At 41.0% G+C, this 26,762-nt stretch overlaps 1 protein-coding gene across 1 annotated transcript in view; it reads left to right on the top strand.

Moving 5' to 3' along the window:
- LOC146064021 (transcription factor E2-alpha-like) overlaps positions 1-22,540 on the top strand; it is a 158,754-nt gene extending 136,214 nt beyond the window's left edge. Inside the window, exons 12-17 of the mRNA XM_083177032.1 lie at positions 960-1,280; positions 5,596-5,716; positions 8,733-8,892; positions 9,152-9,390; positions 16,383-16,525; positions 19,875-22,540. Of these exons, the coding sequence (XP_083033158.1) occupies positions 960-1,280; positions 5,596-5,716; positions 8,733-8,892; positions 9,152-9,390; positions 16,383-16,519 (978 nt within the window). The 3' untranslated portion in view covers positions 16,520-16,525; positions 19,875-22,540. The remainder of the gene's footprint in view (positions 1-959; positions 1,281-5,595; positions 5,717-8,732; positions 8,893-9,151; positions 9,391-16,382; positions 16,526-19,874) is intronic.
- The last annotated feature ends 4,222 nt before the right edge of the window (positions 22,541-26,762 follow it).

Below are 26,762 nucleotides of genomic sequence, written 5' to 3'. Positions count from 1 at the left end.
TGACAAGCCTGCAGCCTGACGGGGCGAGCCCCACCCGGGGGATCCCAGGGTGGGGGGCCGTCTTCTGTCCTTTGCGCCGGGGTGGTGGGACACCACAGCGGATGCTTGGGTCGGGGAGGTGGTCTCCAGGAGCTACGCCCTGATCCGGTTCCCCCCTCCTCAGCGGTTTTTTCGTTGTTTCCCAAAGGATCCAGTGAAACAACAAGCGCTACAGCTTTCTATCTGCTCTTTTTTGGAACGTCATTGTTCCATTTCCTCAAGCTCAGAGGTGTCAGGGGTTCTACACAACCCTATTCCTGATCGACAAGCCGGATGGTTCTCACTGCCCTATCCTAAATCTGAAATCGCTCAATGTGTTTCTGCGAGTGCCGAAATTTCGGATGGAGTCTCTTCGTTCAATCAAGACAGGAGATTTAAGTCGTCAGAACATCAATGCATTGGAATGGGAGCTTCATCCAGATGTGTTTGAGTGGCTGACGTCCCTGGGGGGGGGGGAGGGGTGCCCGACATATATCTGTTGGCGTCCAGACACAATTTTAAAGTTCCCCGGTACGGCACACGGACAAGGGACCCCGGAGTTTTTCTAGTAGACTCTCTCACGGCATCTCGGCCGTTCCATCTCGTTTATGCATTCCACCCGTTTAAGCTTCTACTTCGCCTTCTGCGGAAGTTCAAAAGGGAGGGAGGAATGATGATCCTAGGGGCCCCAGATTGGCCCCGTCAAGGTTGGTACGCAGATCTAAGGAACCGGTCAGTGGTGCCTCCTCTGAGACTGCCTCTACGTCCAGATCTCATTTCTCAGGGTCCGTTCCTACACCAGGACCTGAGCTGCCTGTTGCGTGCTAGGAAGCCTTCTTTAGCACAAATTTATTATAGTCTGGAAGACTTATTTCTCTTATTGTTCGTCTAGAGGTTTCCGACCTAGACTTTCGAATTTCTCACCTGTTGGTGTTTTTCAGATGGCCCTTGATCTAGGTTTGCGCCTGTCATCGTTAAAGGTACAGGTATCAGCCTTGTCAATCCTGTTTCAGAGGAAGTTGGCTTTCATTATGGATGTAAGGGCTATTTTCCAGGGGGTTCTTCATGTCCAGCCTCCAGTAATCCCACCGGTAGCTCCGTGGGATCTCTTTGGTTCTCAGGGCGCTTCAATCACCTCCTTTAGAGCCTCTGGAGGATGTGGATCTGAAGTGGCTCTCCTGGAAGGTGGCCTTCCTCTTGGCTATTTCTTCTGTAGGAAGGGTATCCGACCTAAGTGCTTTATCATGGTGACGCCTTTTCTGGTATTCCACCCTGACGGCGGTTCTTCGTACCAAACTGGATTTTCTTCCAAAGGTGGTGTCTAAATTTCACCTTAACCAGGAAATTGTAGTGCCTTCTTTTCCAGGGTCTTCAGAAGCTGAGGCTTCTCTTGATGTAGTCCATGCATTGCAAATTTATCTTCGCAGGACTAAGGCAACTCGTAAATCGGATTTGCTGTTTGTTCTTTGAGGCCAATAAGCGGGGCTGGCCCGCTTCCAAACAGTCCTTGGCGAGACGGCTTAGATCTGTGGTTCGTCAAGCGTATCTTTCTGCGTAGATTACTCCCCCTTAGGGAGTTACTGCACGTTCTCCCGGGTCTGTGGGTACATCCTGGGCCGCTAGTCGAGGTGCCTCGGCGGAACAGCTCTGTAAGGCGGCTACTTGGTCCTCCTCCCAGACCTTTATCAAGTTTTATGCTTTTGATACTTTTGCATCGACTGATGCACAGTTTGGTAGACCTATTCTTTCCGCAGTCCAGGAGTGTCCCCCACCCATGAGGGAACAGCTTTAGGACGTCAAAGCGTGAATTCCTGTGCTCCCTAGTGGACAAAAAAGAAAATAGGATTTATGGTCTTACCTTGATAAATCCCTTTCTTTGAGTCCATAGGGGGCACAGGACGCCCTCCCAGATGCACCTGGTAGTGGGGCTTCCTATGTAGGGAACTTCCATGGCTCTAGGGCCTGTATGCTATGCTATGTGTATGTGTGTGCTCTTACGTCTTCTCTGGCTCTGCTCCTACCTTGGGCTTGCTAATGAAACTGGTGACCCAGGGTCAGGGGGCTGGGTATAGGGGAGAAGGGAGGCAGGGAGCATGCTGGGTACTTTTTTTGTAACCCTTTGGTGCACGCTCTACCTCACCTCTCATACCCAGCGTGAATTCCTGTGCCCCCTATGGACTCAAAGAAAGGGATTTATCAAGGTAAGACCATAAATCATATTATTCCTGATACACCAGAGCAGATGGATGAGGCCTATCAATCCTAATACTTGATCAATATAAACTCCTGTGGCAAATAACCATAGCCAAGGGGCAGAACTACTGGTGGTGCAGATGGTGCATTGCACCGGGGCCCAAGAGGTTCTTGAGGCCCGCTGCCATCTGCACCGCATCCCACCATTTTCTGAGGTTTTTTTTACCTAAAATTTTGGCGGCTTGTGTGCGGATCAGAGCCAATGGGGGGGGGGGGGGGGGGGGGGAACGCAGTCGGATGGCATGTTGCATGGCGCGGGAGGGATGACTGATCGGTGCCTCAGGTGACAGCCGCTGGCGCGGCTGATTCAGTGTGGGCAGTGACGGCTGTTTGATTGGGCTGCCTACATCGGGGGCAGGCTGCAGGAAGGAGAGACCAAGAAGGAGAGACCACAGCCCGCCAATGCCCGACAAAGAGGTGTGTGGTGGTGTTCTATGAGGGAAGGTGTTGGAGTATGGATGATTGGAGGTATGTGTGAGGAGCGCAAAAAGAGGTGTTGTACTGTAAGGGGAGTTTATGGAGGTATGCTGAAATGGGTGAGGAGTACTGTGCAGGGTGACAGGTGCTGATCTATGGGGAGGTGTGCTCTAATGAGTGGGAAGTGCTGTGAGGGAAGCTGGGGTGGGGTGGGTTGCAATGCTGTGATTGGAGTGGGTGCTGTGGTGGGAGATATGTGCTGTAATGGGAGGTAGGTGCTGTGCTGCGATAACATGGGGTTGCTGTGATGGAAGATGGGCACTGTGCTGTAATGGGTGAGGGGTTCTGTGATGTGAAGGGGTATTGTGCTGTGAGGGGTTTATCAGAGAGGGAGGACAATAGACCTATCAAAAAAAAAAAAGAGGAAGGAAGAACTGGCCCTGGAAGAAGCCCTGGCAGAAGAAAGATAAGGCATTACTGGCCAAGGCAGGCAAGCAGTTAAAGCAAGAAGCTGAGGATTAAAGAGCGCCACAGTTGTGGAAAGCTCCCCACTACAGCCTCTTCTGGAGATATCAAGGAAGTTGGGGGAAGATTGCGCAGAATTGATGACAGAACAAGGATTGATAAAAAAGTTGCAATACTAGTTTAATTAAACATACATTATAATAAAATTGTGCAATTGCAAGGGGAAGGGGTTAAAAATGCAAACAAATGAATAATGAAAAAGCTGCGTCCAGTACTGGATGTTATCACCTTATTTTCTGGCAAGTGGGGAGGGAGAATGTGGACAATATGATAGTCCTCCTAGACACTGGGACATGGAATCCTTTTGCAGAGTGTCCTCCAAATAAGAACTGAGATGGTATAAGTCCTTGTTTTGGATTCTCTGTTGTATAGGGTTCCACTTTGAACCATAGGAGAGTACCTTAGATAGGTGGCGTTCCTTCAAAGGTGGGTACTCCAATGAAATTGGTGGGTGGATAAGTGTCCCGGTCTGGTTCTCCTCTATAGTCGAAATGGTGCAGTTTTCTTTTGCCAAGGTGATGTCTGGATAGGCAGCAGGATGGGGGGGGGGGGGGGGGGGGGGGGGGGGGAGCTTATTTTTACACAACTCACTAGTTCCTCCTCTGCTATAACCAGTATTAAACTATTTATTCATCAACAAACTAAGTCATGTCTGAAAAACTACATCTATACTGCATCTGTATGATTAATGAAGAGTAACCTGGGACGTGTTTTGCTTATTAAAGCCATTTCTCCATAAATATGGAACCATAGCCACTTCTTGAACAATCAGGTTTGCTACACCATGAAAAGGAGAAAATCTACTAACATTTCAGAATCAGTTGTTGAATTTGATGGGTATGAAGAGCTTTAGAAGACCATTTATATATTTGATGCATCCAAACATTTGAAAGTCCACTCTCTACGAAGAAGAAAGCACTACAGTATAACTTGGACTAGTTCAAATTTGAACAATACTTCTAAAACATTGGGGTTCATGTATCAAAAGGTGGAGAAGTTGGCCAACGCAACCAATTAGCATCAAGATAGAATTTGAGTATTTTCTATATATAATAGACCTGTATAAAGATGCTGTACTGCTCGGATTGTCTATAATTCTGGTCCATATAACTGTTAAGGGACACCTCATGAATGTTGAAGAAAAAATATTTTGGACACATTTGCTGGGAGATTTAGTAACCAACAAAGCTGCACTTTTTAATGTGTGATGAGCAATCATGCTTAAAATTACACCTAGAACTCCAAGGGAAAAATTTGATCAGTAATAGGCATTCATTTGAAGAATTGCATTTCATTTGATTGCAAATTTCAGCTTGCAGAAGAAGCAGGGAGTTTCTTCAAAACATGGTCCTTTGAGATCCCGAGACGGCATTATATCAGTCAGTTTGCAGTGTGAAGTCAACCATGATGAAGATTTTTTTTTGTTCATTTGTATGAGTTAAGTGATGCAAAGAATAAAAGAAATGGACTCCTGAGCAGTGGAGGATATTAATATGTCTGATGAATCCTTCTCCAAGAAATGATTGAATGAGATGTCTTCTTAAAGAACTTTACAGTCTGGGAGTTCATTCCAATTGTAAAGGTTTGAGTTGATTTATCATATGCAAAGTTTGTCTATGGCAGTACCTCCGGTCAAACCGTACCACAAGTGTCCTAAGGTGGCCCTACTGTCGGCCAGAAAGACTATTGCATTCTGTTGAGTTTAGGCTAATATGTACTGTTTGATTATGTATTTGATTTAAAATTGACTAACTAAATTTGACATTCTTTTCCTGTATGAATTTTTCATTTTTTACTTTTTATTTTGTAATCTATTTCATGTCATCAATATAATTCGATGTGTGTCAATTTTGACTAGTCTATTTTTTTTAACTAGTATTTGAGATCCATTTCAAAATTGACCATAAAATCACATTCAATTGAAAGCAATAGAATAAAAATAGATACTTCCTTGTGTATTTCTTTTGGAAAAAAATTCAAATGCAAGAAGCTGCTGTGTTTCCTTTAGTTCTGGATTCTGTACATTTCTTATCGAGTGCCTGCACTGGTTTGCATACATCTGGTGGAGCGTCTATGCATGCACAGGAACCATTCTGTGCATGTACAGAACAGGTCCTGTGTCATCACACCTAGTGCACCCTAAGTTACAACCTGTCCTCAATTGAGGGAATGGAAAATCCAAAGACCCAGGAGTGAAGTGCATGTATCTGAATGAGGGCAATAATTATATGGCTTCAGTGATCCCTATGTTTAGGTTCCATTATATTAAAGATTTTTGCATATCTTCAGGTTTTTATTGAATATGTTTCTGTGTGTATATGTATATCTTTAGTTAAAAATTTTTTATTTCAAATATTTTTTTGTTTGTTTCCTTTCTTTTAGCTCACATCCCAAGCAGACGACAGCCTCCCTAATACCCCAAGCATGCTTCACAACTCAGTTAGCCTACCAACACAACCAGGATCTTTGCCTGACCTTACCCGGCAATCCGAATCTTACACTGGTAAGTACAGAACCACATTAGGAGCAGACCTAAGAATTTTTTTTTTTTAAATGCCATCCTAATTATTTAACAGGTTCTAAATCTTATAAAATCAGGTAAAAATAAAAAATCAATTGCCCGTGCTAAATAATCCCATGGGGCTATCCAATTAGTCTTCAATTTGCCTGATTCTGGCATTTATTTGGGATTTTCTTTCAGAGGCAGAGATACCAAAAAATCTCTAATATTCCATGTCTTCATGATTCTAGCAGCAAAAACCCATAGGTACATGAATTTATCGTGGATTCTAATTTTCTGGGTGCTAAAATCAGGCTCTAATCGGATTGCCTGTCAAGAGAATGTTTAGGTCAAGTTCCGTCTCTAGCTCTCAAAAAATGTAGAAGAGCTAATTTGAATCTTTACCCCTCCCCTTTTTCGCTCTAAATTATAAAAATTTGGACTGAAGCAAAATTTAGATTTAAAATATTAGGTAATTTCTCTTGTAGTATAAATACAGCCAAGTGAATTAATTTGAAGATTAGTAAATTATTGCACCCAAAAAAAGAACAGTTGCTGTGAGCGACGCTGGCATTTATAGTGGATATTTTTAAGATCTCTCATGGAATGTTGGCACTCAAAAGGGTAAGTAACTGGATAACTGAATGGATTTTAGTAGCAAGCTTTCCAACTACAGGCATTGCATAAAACACATAGGCCAGTATTCAATGGCCGGGCTGGCGGCTGGCAGCGAATCCTGTGTAGGATTCGCTGCACTTTCGCCACAATTCTCCCTTCAGAGAGATTCGCCCAGCAGCCTCCCGTCCTCCCTATTCAACGCGTCAGGGGCTCTCTGCCCCTGACGGCGATAATCACTCTCTGGGGCGAATAGTCCAGGGCTCTCTCCCCTGCTGCTGCGGCTACACTGCCACTGCAGGGGATTGAGCAGAGTCCCGGCGGGGGAGCGCGCTGATACTGCCAGGAGCCCCCGCACAGCATGAGGATGGGGACGGACGGCTCCAGAAGCAGTGGCAGACCTCCGGCTCCAGCAGCCCCAGCGCTGACATCTGCGATCACCGCGCTGGGGCTGCCAGAGCCAGAGGTCTGTTGCTGCTGGAGCCGTCCCCGTCCTCTTGCCTGTCAGCTCATGTCCCCCGCATCCCCTCCCCCCCCCACCACCACCACAACCAGCGCAGCAACACACATGTGTCCCACCTGTGGGGGTGTCCAGTCACTTTGTGGGGGTGAAGAAGGGCTCGCAGGGTGCTGGCAGGGTGCTGGGATCGGAGCCGCTGCACTCACTGGTCCCGATCAGTGCAGTGAATATATGAATATTAATGAGCGGCTCCGGCTCCCGGCCCCCTGCTGGCGAATGTGTAAAAAAAAAAAAAAAAAAAATTCTGTTTAAAAAAAAATTAATATATATTAAAAATATATTCATGTGCTGCAAGTATATGAATAAAAATAGCATGCCCTTTCATAGAAAAAATATTCTGATTTTTTAACAAAAAAAAAAATTTAAAAACGCTTTAATTTAAAAGATCACATTACAGTTCACCTAAAAAAGCTGACGAATGCTAAACGGAGAATCATGGCGAAAATCAATGGAGAAAGCAGTTCTCCATTTGAGCATTGAATACACTGTCGGCGAATTCCACTAAAAACCCCATTGAAAATCACAGGCGAATTGTGGAGAATCATTTACGGCGAATCGGCAGACATTCGCTGTTCATTTGTGGCGAATTGCCTCCATTGAATATGGCGAATTGTTTTTTGTGACAGAAAATTCGCCGTTAACCCAGCGAATTGCCAGATTCACTGAAAAAAAACAGCGAATCTGAGGCATTGAATACTGGCCATAAACTAAATAGCACATAATGGTGCAAGTCCACAATTTATTTTTAAATCCTGTGTTTTTCTTGAGGATTTTTACAAACAAGAAAAATATACCAATGCATATAAAATACTTGAAAGTATGCAAGCACAAGCATAAAGTACGGACAGAAGATTACCAAGTAATGTATAGTCAGAGATAAATTACAACAGCAGTCCTCAAATGAATGAGACCATCGGGAGAGAGTGACCCCAGGGGGTCAAACCTAGTCATTTGTAGGGGACTTGAGCATATTGGGAGTATTACCAAAGGGTCCAGCCTTTGTCAAACTTAAGAGGACTTTTTATTTATGTTATGTAAATTGCTTATGAAAATGGTAATGTTGACCAGAGCTCCACCCATAAGAGAAAAACAGGATGATTGGGGGCCATATGCAAATCCTATATTTAACTTAATTTATAACATAAACTATTACATAGACCTATAGATTAACTGAATGAAGTAAGCAAAGAGGCTAATGATTTTTTGATTTAGTAGATGTAGATTTGTATTGAAGATCATTAGATTTTTAGTTTTATGCCACCCTTATTAGAACACTAGATGTGTAACTGGAGAGTATGTGTTCAAGACTATGCTCCGCTTTCTTTCTGCCAGCTTTTTTATGCATCCTTTAGGTCTAATAACTGCCCCCTGTTTTTTGCTCACTCCCTTATAAGCTTGTGGTACAAAGAGAGACCACTATATAATTCAATAATTGAAGGCTTAAATATTCTATAGAAGCACAAAATTGCTTTGCTGTTTTAGTTAGTTTTTTTCTGTATTGTGACCACCGTATACAATACTGTTCATATTCTTAATTACATTACCATTTAATAAAAACTAAAAAAAACTCCTTTATTAGCTTTTTTCAAATGTTTACATTTTGTAGGTTTTTAAATATTCATTTTGGTGCAGTTAATTTCACCACACCCACATTGTACTTTAATTCCCAAAAAATTGAGTTCATTGTGTTTAAAACAGGTTTTCGGTCTTTCTTAAATGTTCATTAAAACAAATAAAAGCTGGAAAATAACTGCTAAACAACTTTTCTGTTTTTTTTGTTTGTTTTTTAATTGCTTTAACCACAACTCATGTAAAAGTACTGTAGAATAGTTTAGCGGTATTGTATTATGAAATTCTTCAGCCTCTACTGTTTTGTCTTTGCAGGACTATCTGGGTTGGGCAGGACAATTGTGTCTTCTGGGGGACCAGAGATTAAAAGGGAAAGTAAAGAGGATGAAGAGAATAGATCGTTAGCTGATCTGTCAGACGATGAGAAGAAAGATTCTAAGTCACAGAGAAGCCGGACACGCTGCTCAATCAACAGGTCTCATAAATCTCTGGAGGGGGGAGGGACATGTCCTTAATGGGTGTTGAGGATGTTTAGTTTTTATCTTTTTATTTTATTTTTTATCTGAAATGGGGCTATTCAGTTATAACTAGGCGATAGAGCGTGTTTTTTTTTCCTTATAAACCTTCAAATATAGGCCACCATTGTGTCTTGGGGGGTGTATTCTAGTGTTATTTTCTTAGTAGCCCTCTAGTTTCCATATAGACCTGTCATCCTAACTGCCACTCCCCTCTAGTCAAGATGAAGACGATGAGGATGATAACCTTCCCCCAGAGCAAAAAGCTGAGCGTGAGAAGGAGAGACGAGTGGCAAACAACGCCAGGGAACGACTTCGTGTTAGAGATATCAATGAAGCATTTAAAGAGCTGGGGCGAATGTGTCAGCTACATCTTAACAGTGAGAAGCCACAGACCAAGCTTCTGATTCTGCACCAGGCCGTTTCGGTCATCCTCAGCTTGGAGCAGCAAGTGCGAGGTGAGTGGGACCTGATGGGAGAGCAGTGGGGCACGGATCTGTCTGTCTGTCCTTCCCTTCTCATCCTTCTCTGCCCCAGTAATATACATGCACAGTTATCCCTCCTCCTTCAATCTTTTGCTTCTGAACAATACATGTATATTCTCCCTCACCACTCCCTGCTTGCTAATGTATTGTGATACCTTTTGCTTTGTTTTTTTGGGCCTGCAGGAGGTTTGTTGGGAGCACTGGCATGAACTGCATGGGGAATCATTACTATCACATTCCTGTAGTTTTGCAGCTGGAAATGGACTAGTTCATGGTTAATACAGATGTGACACATTTCAGTTCACAGAACCGTTTTATACGGTCCTGCTGAGGTTTGAAGCAGATTTTTTTGAATTAATATAGTTTGGAATATTCATAACCCCTAATATTCAATTGTTGGCGTATATTAAATATCAGTATAAAAAAAGTGTTATAAAAAGGTATGACACACTTATAAAAATGGGCCTACAGGTAAATGCATCAGAGAAAGAGTTACTCATGACTGCTGTAATTTTGATTGGTGATCATTGTGTGTGTGTGTGTGTGTGTGTGTGTGTGTGTGTGTGTGTGTGTGTGTATCTGGGCTGTGCATGCTAAAGCCTGTTCCTCCTCAAGGTAATGCCTCCCTTTCTCTGCAGACTTTCTTTTTTCCAGAATCTGTTTTTTCTTGGTGAGGTGAATGGATGGCTTCCTCTGCTACTCCAACTGCTCATTTTAATATAAGTGGCTAAATTTCAGCCTGTGCTTTGCTCTTCATGTTTCAGTTAAATACCTAGAAATTCCATCATATGTGTCATTTTCTACAGTGCTTCATCTTCTTTTGCTATCATATCCCTTTCCTACTCCCAAATCTGCCACTGCCTATTTTCTCACAGACAGTTCTCCAACCCCTACCTTCTCCAGTCCTTGTCCCATCCCACCCTCATCCAACACACATCCTGTCCCACTGGCTTCGCACTCACTGCTCCTCCAAGACGACAGCTGGGAAATGTGGTACTAGCAGTCCGTTACATGCTGCACCAGCTCTTCTGAAACTTTGTGGCAAACAGAGACTTTTTAACTGAGCTTTAGATGCATCTTACTGTCCTTTTTGGATTTTTGGTCCACATTACACACTTGAGGTCAGCATATATTTAACCTATAAAGGCTCTACTTCTATTTATAGTTGAGCCATTATTTGGCAGACAAGACAAGTGGATAAAAGGTCATCCACTCTCGTAGTACCACCAAAAAGTGCTATTTTCCACATTTGTTTTTTCTTTCTGGACGGAATTATAGTGAATATTTCAATGCTTGTAATACTGAGTGGAATATAGACCATTAAGGTGCTTGTATGCTGGTGATCTGACATTTTCATAAAACGAGAGTGGAAAACAATAGGATTGTATAGGATTGTCAGATTTGGCATATTTCCAAAGCAAAATGCATATCTGACTACACATTAAAGACTTTTTCTGGAAAAGCAGTTTAGGCATTCAGAATGCTGATTAGTTTTATTTTAAATTGTGATCATTGCAGTTAATTGGACTATTTTGATGTGGTCCAAATCTTACTCATATCACAGCTACTGCCTACTACAGGATTTATTAAACAGAAGCTTAATAGTCAGCAGCCCTTTGCAAGGTATCATTTTACACCTAGTTTAAGCTGACTGTATGGGAATGGGTCATAGGGTCAACTCATTGAAGGTCGACAGGGTTTAGGTAGACACCTGAAATAAGTCGACATGGCTAAGGTCGACATGAGCATTAGGTCGACAGTCAATAGGTCAACGACCTATTTCAGGTGTTGACCTAAGCCCTGTGAACCTTCAGTGGTCGACCTAATGTATGTGGACCTTCAGAGGGTCGGCCTAGTGACCATAACCTGACTGCATAGCTCTATATGTACGATATATTTAGTCTTTTATGATTGTAAATTGAGGCGCTCATGTAAGCCATCACATAGTATTGATTCAAATCTCAACATTTTGCATGAAAGAGATTGGCACAGTAATGCGCACCCTGTAATCGTATAGGAGAAAAGAATGGTGCAATTGGAAAGACTGTTAAGAAAATATACAGAAAATTCTATGAATATATAAAAAAAACACTAAATGCCTTAATGATTGTAATTATATAATAGTTATTTCAAACTTTGTGTTCTGTAAAGAAGAAGGTATGATTTAGAATTCCCTTAATTTAAAAGCAGGTAAATTCAACAATTTAATACAGCTTTAAATCTTCTTTTTCAAACTATGAAATGTTTATTTGAGATATTGATACTGGGTGCTGTAGTGCTACAAAATAGAACACTATATAAAGCAAACAGATAAATATTGTAAGATCCAAATATTTCAATAGAAGTTACATACAGTGGCCTATAAATTTATAATTGTGATATTTTTTAGGCAGAGCGGTTATAAATGTGTCTATGTACAGGCAATGTGATTCAGTCATCTATTCTTTTAGCTAATATTTTATATGTTGTCTAAAACACATAAGAGATTTTTTTCCCCATTCATGAAGGTAAATTAATTAAGCATTCAGTCTTACAGAAATGTCATACTGTGGACATTGCTATAATATTAGTCTTTTCATGGCAGTTAATGTTCTTATTTATTAACAGTTTCTTGTATAGCGCAGTATATTCCATTGCGCTTTTCAAAAGGAAACCGTGAAACAGCAAACGGGGTATTTACACAGTCAAAAGGTCGTTGCCATCTCATATGAATTTGTTGGCCCGGCAGAATTGATTTTGTGTAGTTAATTCTGTGTACAGTCCTTAGAGACAATTTTCTGCATTAGAAAATAAAACTTAGTTATAGCTGTGTTCATTATTTTTACAACTAGTGTTTTTACATTCTAATCTTAAATTCCCTTTAAAAATATAAACTGCTTCACATAAGATTTAGTTTTTTACTCCATTGTTTCTGTAAATATGTATCCTTCCCCTCCCTTCAGTATATTTGTCTTCAATTGTGACCAAGATTTTACAGAATAAGCATGAGAAAAACCTTCATGCAGTCTCCAAATAAAACCAAAAAGGAATTCAAAACCGGTCTTTAAGAAATCCAATTCTAAATAACAAGTGAAAAACTCTGTCCATAAATGTTGTTGTGTTCATCAAAGCAACATACGAACAGAGGAAGACATATTACAGCTGATGTGCAAACTAAATATTTTTGTATTTCATCTTGCATTAAATTTTTTAAAATCTTTTGTATACAAAGCACATTGGTCAAAATTGATCATAATCCCTTATCTCTAAACTAGAGGCCAATTCAAGGCATTTTTTTCAATCTTGGAATTGAAAAAAGGCTCAATACCGATATTGGCCTAAGGATCGCTGTAGGGAGCATGGAGAGTTGTTGTCGGGAGCACCAAGTGAGACTTAGTGTAGGGAGCAGTGAGGGAGGATTGTAGTAGAGCGCACTGAGGATGGTTTTCTGGGAAAAACAGATGGATATAGGGAGTGTGTACATGGCGGGTAGCAATAAAGAGACACCGCACCAGTGGCATCTGAAATGTAGTTCTAGCTGCAGATCTGGAGCCGCTTCCTCGATTGCCTGCCAGTCCACCAGCTCCAAACGTCTGGCAGCTGGAGCTACATTTGAAATGGCCCGGCCCTGTATGTGTGTCTATGGTTGCCTGCCTAATCGCCATATACACCACTGCCACCCAGACCGCACCGCCAGACAGCATCTGAGTCAAGTGCTGCTCGTGCTCAGAACTGCCCTGGCAAAACTGAGCATGTGCAACCTAATCCTGTGATTCTTAAGATTTGAGGCTCCTATTCAGAGATTCAAATCCCAGCATATTTGTGCCAAAATCCCGAAATACTGCCAATCCCAGGATTAGCCTCAAATCTAAAACACCTTGCCTGTGTATAGACAGTATAAACTGCACTGCTCAAAATGTAAATGCCAATGTGTGTGTGTGTATATGTGTGTATGTATATATATATATATATGTATATGTATATATATGTATATATATATATATATATATATATATATATATATATATATATATATATATATATATATATATATATATATATATATATATATACATATACACACACAAATAATATTTCACATGGCACCCCTGGTAATGAAAGGTTTATTGGGGCCCTGAGCTAACCCTCCCCCGATTTAACCGTTCACTTTCCTGGGGTCCAGCAGCGGAGGAAGCAGTAAAGAGGAGGGCAGCACTGTGGAGGAGAAGGACACAAGAGATCGTGAGCGGAGGATGTCAAACAACGCGCGAGAGAGAGTGCGCGTCCGTGACATCAATGAGGCTTTCAAGGAATTGGGCCGCATGGTGCAGATGCATTTAAAAGCCGACAAAGCCCAGACCAAGCTCATCATCCTACAGCAGGCCGTACAGGTCATAATGAGTCTGGAGCAGCAAGTGCGAGGTATCCTCCACTACAGTCCACAATATCTATATTCATTAAATTTCCATTTTTCCTGCACAACTAATTTTATCATCTGAATGCTCTACCTACTTTATCACTTAACCCATTTTTTGTTTCTCTGTTTTTACAAATTGCAGCACATCAGATGTTGCATGTCACCTCTGTCACCTGTCATGCTACCAGCTTTGATTTTCTCAATAATATGATTTGTCTGCCCCTAGGCATTGACGTCTATGCTCTTTTGAATGTACTACTTGTGTTGGCTAAGCAGTGTTTTAATTGCTGTTATGCCTTGGCTACAGAAAGCATTTAACCCCTTGAGTGGTGAGTCTTGCTGGGGCAGGACAAACCTACCAGGGCAGGTTTGTCCTGCTCCAGGAGAACACACCACAGGAAGTTGGAAGCCCCCCCCCCCCCCTCAGTCACCTCCTCTCCGGGGTTAGTACGCCGGAGATTCCCTGCCGCCGCTGTCCCCGCCTGTCACATTCACAAGTGACATCGGCGGCAGGCTGGGGGATGTTTGTGGCAGCTCGGGAGGACTCTGGTGCCTGAGTGCTCCCGAGCCTGCCACCGATGTGGCAGGTGGGTCAGGGGAGCTCCGGCGTACCGATCGCCGGAGCAAAGGTGATGGGGGGCTCTAGAGGTGCTGCGCCAGTGGTGCACACCTGGACACCACTGGCGCGCACCTAATTCTATATTAGTGGTATGCCCGGAAATTTTCCGGGACAGCCCGCTGCGGCAGCGCAGCTGAGCCCGGAAAGTTTCTAGGCATACCACCCAAGGGGTTAATATTTGGCAACCTTCTGCCATCACAAAGAAGCCCAGGTAAATATCTGACTTGCCGCCAGGCTATCACATCGCTCCAACTAAAGACACTATATATACTTAGTTTCCTCTTTCATTTTCGTCCCCCTTAGCGTCCCCCCAGAGACTGATTGTTCAGTGTTCCACATACATAATTGCTGTCAGGTCCTTTTAGTATTCCTCCACTCACTACACTAGTACATGTAAAATAAAATATTTTTTTCATTAACATCATAAGCAGTGCCCCCACAAAAAGAGTTATCTTTTTCTTTCCGCAACATTTATGGTTACCCATAACTTAGGGGAGCACCACCAGCAGATAAATACAGGAGATATTTATATCTTTATTTAAGTACAAGCTGGTATCAAATTAACACAATTACATTGGTCAGTGCAAGCCAAACCCCCCCCCCTTCTTTCCAATCACAAAGAAGCCCCAAGAGGGTCAAAGATTAGAAATAAATCTACAGAAGTTTACTTTTAAGGGATTATTACGAGGGCTGTGCAATTTGGAGTCTTACATAGCACAACATGTTAAATTTAAGGATTAAATACAAATGACACATAATAGACCCAATTTTACCTCTGCATATATTTTATATAGTGGTTACCAGCCCCTGCTGGTAACCACTAACCACCATGCAATGCGAATGGCAGTGCAAGTCTTCCATCCTAATATATTATTGTCCATGTGTATGTTATCCTTGACTATTCTGGGAAATGTGTACATGCTTTTTAACTCCAAAGCATGCAGTAACTCTACCTTTTACTTTAATAGGGCCCCATATACGGATATCTCTGGGGGCCCTCCTCAACCATGATCAAACCTTCCCCACATACACACACAATCACACCCTCCAAACCAAGGAGCGAGAACAGTCCCTTCATTCTGCCATTTCATCCACCCTGCCCCCCCAAGTGGAGTGAGAGTACCCCCTCCTTTACAAAACCAAAAAACACCGTTCAGTGGCCAGGAAGCCCAGGGTGCGGAAGAGCCCTCCTCTGTAGTTGCATGGGATTGGTGCTGGCCAGCTGCCAGGACACTATTAAAAATAAAAAAATTCTCCAAAAACCACATTGGACCCGCTAAAGGGTGTCCCCTTTGCTCATCCCTTTTTTGGGGCCTACTTTCACCTTTTAGTACACACACAATGTCTTAAATTTTGTATTTTTCCCTTAATGATTATTTTTACCTTCCGGAATCCATTTCTTAGAATACATTTCCCTTGCTTCTGTCCATTCATATGTTTCTCTTTCCATTCTGCATATGCTCATAGTAATTTCAGCATTTACTATTTACTCCTCTTGTATCATCTGTTTCTTGTGATACTCTGTTATTGTTACTGTTTTTGTCATTATCCTGTCAATTTGCTGTCATGTTTACTGTGTACTTTTATTTATCTGTGCTAAGCTAAGCGTTCCTTTAAATTGTTTGGTGAATGAAAGCAATAAATATTATCAGGTGGGAATGGAGAGTGTGTGCGAATTTGAGTTTCTTTTCTCTGTATGCATTTGGCAAAGATCATGCAAACTTTTCAATGCTTGGTGCCATATACTGCATTCATTTAGAAAGTTTATCAAAATGCATCACTTTAATTTCACCATAACAAATACAATTGTCTTAAACTTAAAGGGAAATAAAGCCATCCAGAGAATGGTTTCAATGTCTGCATGTTGAGGGTAACCACCATATACCAGCATGTGATTCTACATGGCACTTTAGACCACTCTTCACAACCACTAACATCCTTGTTTCATAGAACGGAACCTAAACCCCAAGGCTGCCTGTCTGAAGAGGCGTGAAGAGGAAAAAGTATCGGGTGTAGACCCACAGATGGGTCTGTCTGGAGGACTGCCAGGTCTTGGGGACTCTCATAACCCAGTGGGACATATGTGAAATGAGGTCAGTTATTTTTACTTCTGCTATACTAACATAATTCTTAAATCAGTAATTTCTCAAAGTTTTGCTGTGTGTGGTTTCTACAAAAAGTTTTTTACTTTTCTGCAATATCACATTTTTTAAGGCGTTGAGAATAAATAACAATTGGCAATATAAAGCAAACCTTTTTAACACACCAAAAAATGAGCAACAAGTGTGCAACATATTTCAATAGTTACAGTTGTAGTCACCCTTAGAGAATGGTAATCGCCAAAATAACAGACAAAATGTGTCCTGTTGATATAAAAGTTACAGGTAGGCAAAGAGAAATAGGACAAGCATTGGGGTACAAAGTGGTTACAGTCTGATCTGGTTATTGGTCAACTATGGCTGACCGATCCTGAGAAGGACACGCTGGGCTGCATATCAAAAGTTGTAGTAAATTAAAATCCTCAGATCTAAATCTGTTCCAAACAATTTGGTTTCATTCACAGCATTTAAAAGAAGCAGATGTATTCTAAACAGGAGTCTTACAAATGTTTCATATATCATTTATATATAAAAATTAAGTCTGTAATTCTTATATATAAAAAGATAGATAGAAAACTTTTTTTTTTTGTACTCTGGTTATTTATTTGAAAAGTGTGGCAAATCAGTGATTTGTATACCTTTTCACTCATCAGTCTATTTTTTTTTTTTTATAAAATTGTTTAGGAGAGATGCTGTGATCTCCAACCCAGGGAGCGCCTGTTGTTGTGACGTGCTCTACCTGGTGTGCATGGAAGTGCTGTCCCTTGGTTTCTGGCTGTGGGGATGAATTCTGGAGGCTGGTTCGGTTGCAGGGGATAAACAGTGAGGCGTCTGGATATTTGGGTGTCCTTGCTCTCCACCAACGCGTTTCGCTAGAAAGCTTTTTCAAGGTGCTACCTGGGGTACCTGCTATCAGTGTTTTGTAACCTCTATAATGGGGATAACAATTGCCACCTGTTGCATGTGAATTAAAAAATCTGATCCCTTTTACAAATTATATATATATATATATATATATATTCATATCAGTGTCAATAGGAGACAAAACCAAGTCCTCACATACTTTTCAAGTTTAAAAATGAGTATTATCCGTTTTCATCATTTCCGCACATGCGTTCCACCAATACATAGGGGGATATTCAATCGCCGTCGAGCATCTCCCGTGGGGGAGATGCTCGACGGGCCCTATTCAATGCTGTCTTCCCTGACAGCATTGAACAGGGTTTCCTTGCAGAACGAGCCCGACATCTCTAGCTGTCGGGCTTGTTCTGCCAAAAACAGCCGGGAAGTGACGAGCTGCCGGCTGCAGCTCGTCACTTCCCGGCCGCAATTTGAGGCCACGCCCCCTTCTCGTCCCGCTGCAGGCGGGACATTGAATCCCGCCTGCATGTTCTCGGTCGAGCTGACCGAGAACGGGACTGGGTCACGGCAGGCGAGCAAGCTCGTCTGCCGTGACCAGAAGATTGAATACCCCCCTTAGTATAGTATCTCCGCACTCAGGCTATTTCTGCCCTTTTCCAAAATGGCAGATTACGTGAGAGGAGGAATGAAGAATAAAGCAACACTCTCCCTTCCATTGCAAATAGAGCTTAGAGAAATAGACAGCTCTGGCGTGTATAACCCGGAAGCACGTAATCCACCATTTTGGAAAAGGGCAGAAATAGCCTGAGTGTGGAGATACTATACTAAGTATTGGCGGAGCGCATGTGCGGTTCACCAGACCCGGAAATGATGAAACCGGATATCCGGAAACGGGTCTTGTAGTATTATGTGCATTTTTAAGCTTTTATGTACTGTAATCGTTTTTAAACTTGAAAAGTATGTGAGGACTTTTTTGTCTCCTATTCACACTGATATGAATATATATATATATATATATATATATATAGAATTTGTAAAAGGGATCAGATTTTTTAATTCACATGCAACAGGTGGCAATTGTTATCCCCATTATAGAGGGTATAAAACACTGATAGCAGGTACCCCAGGTAGCACCTTGAAAAAGCTTTCTAGCAAAACGCGTTGGTGGAGGAGAGCAAGGACACCCAAATATCCAGTCACCTCACTGTTTATCCCCTGCAACCAAACCAGCCTCCAGAAATTCATCCCCACAGCCAGAAACCAAGGGACAGCACTTCCATGCACACCAGGTAGAGCACCTCACAACAACAGGTGCTCCCTGGGTTGGAGATCAGCATCTCTCCTAAACAAGTCTCCCTACATTGGCATCTACAAATGGGACAATAATCTGGAGGTATCATAGGAACGGACACAGGACATTATACGGCTAAACTGTGGGTGACTATCCCTTCTCTCATTTTTTACTTCTGTGGTACATACAAATGTTTATGGATATAAGATTTATCCCAACTTTTTAATCGTACTTATTTTTAATAAATTTATACTTAAACATATTCTCACCTGTTGCATGTTTTTAGGGAGCGCGGCTTCACCTTCCCTTTTCTTGCACTTCAGTTTTTTTGGGCTTGACTTCCCAATTTTAGAAGCCGCAGCTCCAGCAGGACAACTCCTCCCAGGCGCCCCTCTAGGGCACTTCGGTGACCTATCCCCTCTACATGGTCTCAGTTATGTCCCTCGTTGTTACAAATGGAATTGGACAGGACGCTCCCACTTGAGATACGATAGGATATATCCGGCACACTTCCTTATTAGATGTCAATATATTTTACTGTGTTGCAATACCTCAAACGAAAGACAAAAAAAATCGCACTTTTCATAGTGTAGATGTTATTGTAAATGATAATTTTTCTAATAAATGTGTATTCTCCATACCGAAACAAAGCATTTCCTTATGCCACAAGATATCTCATATGGTATTGTCTGATGCCTCAACATTGGACATCAGACATTGGACATTATCCCTATAGATTGTAAGCTTGCAGCAGGGCCCTCCTACCTCCAAGTCTGTCTGTTGTTGCCCAGTTTGTCTTATCACTGTTTACTATTGTAAAGCTCAACAGAATCTGCTGCGCTATATAAGAAACTGTAAATAAATAAATATGAAATATCTTGTGGCCTAAGGAAAGGCTCTTTTTCGGTACGGAGAATACACTTTTATTAGAAAAATTATTATCATTTACAATAACATCTTGACTGTACAGATTTAGTTATTGCTTACTATTAAAAAAAAAAACATGTCACTTAATGCAACATATTGCCAAATAGAAATGAAATGCTCTGTAGCATTAATCTTTTCCATAGGTCTGCACTGAAATGTCAGGTTAAGATAATTTTTGCTTTATAGTTCTTGTTTGTATAATTGTTCTTTTTATTATTCATGTATTTCCAATCTCTAATTTGACTTTTTTTCTTCTCTCAACAGTTTCATCGTGCTTCTTGGAACTTTTTTCACAGTTCTTTGGGTTATTTTTTTATATATATAATTATAAATTTGAAAATTTGTTTTACAATTTTTCTTTGTTTGGAAAAACCTTTGAGACACGGAAGTCTTTGTGGCCTTGACTATATTTTTCCCAAGAAGTAGACTGAGTTTTCCAGTGGGGAATGAAAAGAAAAAAGATTTTAAAAATGGACTTGATTGACATCTCAACTTTGGACTTCTGCTTAAAAGAAAGAAGAGACGTCATGAGGAAATTGCCTTAACTAAAACAAGAAACACATAAACGTATTTAAAAGATGGAAGTTGTAGAAAGTACGCCCAGATACTATTCACCCCTTCAGCTCTGTGGGGAGAAATGATGATTTCCCTGACCGTGTGCCTATACTTCTAAGACAAACACAAGCAACTTTTTTCTTTTATTCTCTTGGAATATAAAAACAATTAAATGTATACATAAATAGGCATCAGATTTTTTTTTTTTTTTTTTTTTTTTAAACTTAGAACAAATAGAAATCACTTTTTTCAGGTTTGTTTTTCCAATGGAATTTTTTTTTAATAAAACTCAGAACAAAAATTCTAAAAATACAAAAAGAGCTGCAACACTCTTACCCCTTTTCCTTGATTTCCTATGCCTCAACCACTGTGCTGTCTATCTTCCTACCTTTCTACAGTTTGTTTATGTTCAACCCTTATTATGTCACCCTATTCTGAAACATTTTGTGCTAGATGTTTTTTCTAATTTCGACTCTAGGAACCCAAGTTCATAGCACCTTTTTTGGTGTTACAAATCTGTAAAAGTTCCTATGCTACAATATCCTTGAAATGTTTTGTTCATCAGCCAGAAATTATCAAGAGGAGTTTCCTCTGGAGTTCAAGGAATTTGTACAGCTCTGAGGTTTGGTCATGCAAAGGAACTTGTACACAGGTATCTATGTAATGTGGTCTTTTTTTATTATTATTTTTTATTTTTTTTCTTCCTCTGTAAACTCCAGATGTGCAAACCTGGAGTGATGTAAAATCAAAACCTCTGTGAGTTGGTATTCTCAAGATTTTGTGTAATATGGTCTTTATCAAGACTAGTCCATGGGGAACTAGTAATGGCTGGCTCATCCCCCAACACGCCTTCCATGTGACATATTACAGCTCATGTGCTTCCCTAATTATGTCCGTTAGATCTTCTTGGTAAGGTCAACATCTTTGGTCTCAAGGGGATCAGTCATATTGTGTTTACTGTTCAGCAAAATATGTCCCCTAATATGCAGGATCTGCTAAATGTTTCCAGCCCAAATTATGTTTACGGTGTTCTTCCCTTTTCATTATATTTTTTATTGTTGTAAACAAATGTTCCCAGATAATGGTAGGAAGAGAAGAGTGGGTGATGAAGTGCCCTCGTTTTGCCTGCACAAATTTAAATCCTTTACAGCATTTCCTGTTATGATCCTTTTTATCATGGTTTTTTTTTTTCTGGTTACTATAAACAGCTATTGTCTTTTGAACCTCTTGTATTGTTATATGTGATAAACAAAATGCCATGCTGTATTTTTTAAAAGATACAATTTAAACAAAAGCAGTGTTTCTAATCCTCTGGCTGCATGACATGGCTGCTTTACAATGCAAGTACAATATGCAACAGAATGGATGGTAGAACAGAGCTTTTTCAAAATCTCTTCTTATGTTATCTTGGAGAGAAATGTTTGTTATTATAGTAAATGTAGCATTAAAATTGTAGGGTGCAAATCCCTTTATTTTTGTAGGTATATTTTGAAGGGAGGGAGTGGTTCTGGGTTTTTGGAATTTTTCTGGAAAACTGCCTTGAATCGTTCATAAGTATTTTTATATTTTTTTAGCTGGAATCCTGTCATTTTTGTTTACTTTACTTTTACCTGTGTCTAGAAACAACGGGGATATGGAAACATTTGCAGCCTTCCTGGGTGGCTGCATTCAGTGTTGGAAGTGCAAGAGCAAGTGACAGTTAGCAGATTTTAGACTGCAACAGTTCTTTGCATTGCTGCTTCTAATACAGACTGGGTATATTTTAATGGACTATAAATTAACCATTTAAAATATCCAGATATGAATTTGTGATTTATAGTGAGGATTTTTTTTTTTCTTACACTATCCCAGTCATCCGTTCTTTTTGGGAGGTGGGGAGTGACATTGTACTTAAAATACGCAAATGAAGCTGTTTTCTTTACTTTTTTTTTTTTTAACTATACACAATTTTTACTTGAAAGACCAGAGTTTGGTATTTATATATTTTCCACCATTCCACCATTCAGCAAGGCCGGGAATGTGAAAGCCTTATTACCCCCCAAATTAAGTTACCAGAAAATATTTGAAAACACTTCATTCAAGAAGAAACACAAGCAACACATGTGGTTTATGTTTCTTGAGTGCCTCTGATATCTCTCCAATTTTTTTTTATTATTATTATTTTTTTTTTTTTTTAATAATTTTATACAAGTGTCAAATCAGCTGGCTGGATTATTTGGAGTTTTTAACAAAAAAAAATAATCCTAACTTTTTTAAATAGATTTTGGAACTGTCCTGTATATATATACCTGTGTTGTAGCAATACATGTAAGCTTTTATAACTATATAACTTCTTGAATCCCAGTCTTTCAGATGTTGTATACTGATGAATGATAAAAAATAAAATAAATAAAAAAAAGTTTGTAATAAAGTTTTTACGTTTTTAACTACAGTAATTATAATTAATGTTCCATTTGTACTGTATTTATTTTAGGAAAAGTAGTTGACTATTATTGGCTTTTACAGTAAGTTCATGCAGGGCATGCCTTGTGAAGTGGATCATTAACAAAAGACAAACTGTACGGATCATGTTGTTGAAAGGGCACAGACGTATAAAATGAAATTGTACAGAAATGTCACTACTGAAAACTTTTTTTTTTTTTGCATTGCAGTATGATTTGGGAAATGTTTAGCTGATGGACTAGTAAACATTGGGCTTGCTGCTTTTAGTAAGAGTAACATGGTAAAACTAGTAATTTTCTCTATTAACTATAATTAGCCCTCAGCATTGAATAATACAATAGGTATTTATATGTACACATTGTAAGTTCTGGGGGCACTGTGTTCCTGGTTGTGACCTAAGTGTATCAGCAGAGACCGGTAACGGAACTGTGGAGACTTGCTATAGCAGTGCATATACTGGAGATGGTAACTGATACACAGTTGAACAGGGAATTGGCAAATACTCTGACAGAGGCATGGAGTCTAAACCCGCCGTGCTTTTCACCAGGAAGTTCCACAGGGAACTATGGTCACACAGTTTGGGAACCACTGACTTATGTCATTATAATTACAAGTAGAATGTTCATAAAAAGGGAACCATACAGAATGTACTATGCAGGTCCTGAAAAATGATGATATACTAAATAAAGTGAAAAAGGAAAAATTGGACAGTATCTTGGCCGCTTTCCCTGATGTTGTGCTGCCTTTCCCTTACCGAATAGGGACCATTCCCTTGGGTCCCAGAAAAGTTAATATGAAAAAGGTGTTTTTGGTAGGGGAAATCGTGCTACAACAGGTTAATCCTAGATTTGAATACTTATCTTCTAGGTTGATAATACAGGTTGAGTATCCCGTATCCAAAATGCTCGGGACCAGGAGAATTTTGGATAACGGATTATTCCGTATTTCGGAATATTTTAATATTTAAATTATGTATTTTGAAGTATCTTGCATGTATGCTGTATAAACACATAAAATACACACAAATATATTTTATTACCACATAAAATACACTCAAATATATTTTATTTGTTCAAAAAACAAGGTTTCAAACATGAAACAAAATTTGTGTACTATCTCAGATATTGAATTTGTATGCCAAGCAATCATTGTCTTGCACATATATAGTGCCAGTTACATATCATGTCACCAGTAGTGCTGTTACAAATGTCCCCAGTGAGTTTTTAGCAAAAAAAAAAAAATGTCACTTTCTGGAATGTACGGTTTTCGGAATAATTCGGATAACGGATACTCTGATACGGGATACTCAACCTGTAGTATATTTTTTCCTTATTCGATCATTTCTGATCCTTGTTTCAATAAAGTTCTCGTTGAGTATGTGGAAAGATAAGGAAAAAAGAAAAAAAATATTTCAGGGAAGGGAAATGCTGGTGGGGGTCACTGGAACTCTTTTTTTTCAGTGACCCCCACCAGCATTTCTCCTCCTAAATATATATTTTTGCTGTTTTCCTTATCTTTTAACATACTCAACGAGAACCTTATTGAAACAAGGATCAGAAATGATAGAACAAGGAAAAAAGATACTATTATCGACCTAAAAGATAAGTATTAAAATCTATGCTTAACCTGTTATAGCACCATTTCCCCTACCAAAGTCACCTTTTTCATCATACTAAATACAGTGGGCAGTATTCAATTACTGTTTTCAGCATATGCAGAGAATCCTGTTTGGATTCGCTGCACATTTGCCGCATTCTAGAGGGCTGGATCATTCGCAGCCAGCCCTCCCTCTCATCCTATTCAATGCCGCAGGGACTCGCTGCCCATGACGGCGATTTTTTGCTGCTGCAGGACGTGGCAGGCAGGGAGATGGAAGCCTCCCTGACTGCGCCTGACACTTCTGTGGGAGAAGGAGGGCTCCTGGGGAGACAGGCAGCAGAAGCAGGCCCGCCGGGAGAGCTGGCAGGGGATGCGGTGGAGGGAGCTGCAGCTCTGGTCCCGCTCGTGCATATGTAATGAGCAGGACCATTGTGCAGTGCATATTAATGAGCAGCTCCCCGCCCCCTGCTGGCATATGTATTGATTTACTGATTTTTCGGACATCAAACAATAAAAAAAAAACTTTTATTTTAAAAGATCACATTCCAGTTCACCTTAAAAACATGGCGATTGCTAAATGGTGACACGCGGCGAAAATCACGTTGAAAGCAATTCGCCATCCAAGCACTAAATACACTCAAAGCGAATTACCGCAAATGTAAGTGAAAATCCCATTAAAAAACAACAGCGAATTGAAGTAAGCATGAAACTGAGAACTGGCCAGCATTCACTGTTCGCTTTTGAATAGGGTGAAACAACAGATTTTCAGTAAAAAAGATTCACCGCAGAGAGTGAAAACAGCCCGATTCGCCGTAAAAAAACGGTGAATCCTGAGCATTGAATACTGCCTAGTGTCTAATGCTTATAAATTCTTGGCCGACTTGTATTTGTCAAACAGGATATTCAAAGCACTGTTAAAGAAAACAATGCTTTGTGTAAAAAGTCACAATGGCTGATGTCTCGCAGTGCTTACAGTAGACCTTAAAACTTAAAATTATATTGTAGCTCAGGAATGCTCCTATTTAGCTCTAGTTTCGGTGTTCCCACTACTTACTTTGATATCCAGACTTTACGTAGACATTAATAAGGTCAACATGATCAAAATGTTGACTTGACAATGGTCAACATAAGTTATTCACAATTTATTACATTTTTATTTTTATAACTTTTTAATGCTTTACCATCCACATTGACTATTATTGGGAACATTATCTTAAGAACAGAAACAATCTTTTTCAAAGGTATAGATGCGCCAACACAGGTTGCTGCACTTTTTACCACCAAGGAATACCAACCCGACTTACACGTGAAAAACAAAACAAAAAAGGTGGACACTAATGCGCTGTCTGTAATTAAGAGTATGGCGTCTATTCCTATATAAGAAATATATACAAACAAGGGATCCTTTATTCGCACAGGACCCACATTAGTTTGGAGGATGACGGGTGGACCCCCCCCCCAGTGAACTGTATACACTGGATATTTCTTATAGAGGTTCTGTAGGGGGTGTGCTACCACTGGACATAATGAATTGTATACATAAAGAAGAAGAGAAAAAGTATGTCTTGGCGTGGTGCACCTGATTGGACTCACAGGAGTAAAAGTAAACGGTACTCTTTACCTAGCACGGCGCCCACGATCTTGATCGTGGGCATCGTGAGGTAAAAAATCGCGTCGGTCGCGTCGTATGCGGGCTAAAGATGCCCGGCCGCGACGCGACCGACGCGATGTCCACGATTTCCCCATTGAAAACCATGTTAAACATGGACATCGCGTCGGTCGCGTCGCGGCTGGCCATAAATGTGCACACGATGGCCGCGACGCGATGCCCACGATTTGCCATAGGAATCAATGTTAAAAGGCCCGATGGACACGATTTTCATGTTAAATGGCTGAATGGACCCGATTTTACCATAGGAAACAATGTTAAATGGGCCTTAGAGCCCAAATAGTTACCCTGAACTCTGAAATGGCCCCCCCAATTGTTTACGCCACCCCACGATCAACGTCAACCCGAAGCGTGGCGAGCCCGCGAGGGGCGGCGGTACGCGTCCTCCGACCTTTTCATACCCCCACTATCCACGTCGGCGTGGAGTTGAGAATAGAATAGTGTGGCGAGCCACCGAGCCCGAAGCGTGGCGAGCGGACGCGGATACCTTCACAGGTAAACGCGTCCCTTCGCGGGCTTCACAGGTGTCCGCGTCGCCATGGACACCTGTGAAGCCCGCGAGGGGACGCGTATAGCTGTGAAGGTATCCGCGTCCCCTCGCGGGGCTCGCTGCGCTCGCCACGCTTCGGGCTTCTATTCTCAACTCCACGCCGACGTGGATAGTGGGGGTATGAAAAGGTCGGAGGACGCGTACCGCCGCCCCTCGCGGGCTCGCTGCGCTCGCCACGCTTCGGGTTGACGTTGATCGTGGGGTGGCGTAAACAATTGGGGGGGCCATTTCAGAGTTCAGGGTAACTATTTGGGCTCTAAGGCCCATTTAACATGGTTTCCTATGGCCACATCGGGTCCATTGAGGCATTTAACAGTAAAATCGCGTCCATCGGGCC

This window comes from Crinia signifera, chromosome 1 (assembly GCF_055691185.1).
Source record: "Crinia signifera chromosome 1, ASM5569118v1, whole genome shotgun sequence".
NCBI lineage: Eukaryota > Metazoa > Chordata > Amphibia > Anura > Myobatrachidae > Crinia > Crinia signifera.
The sequence above is the reverse complement of the archived record's forward strand: the minus strand, read 5'-3'. Positions and strand labels throughout refer to the sequence as shown.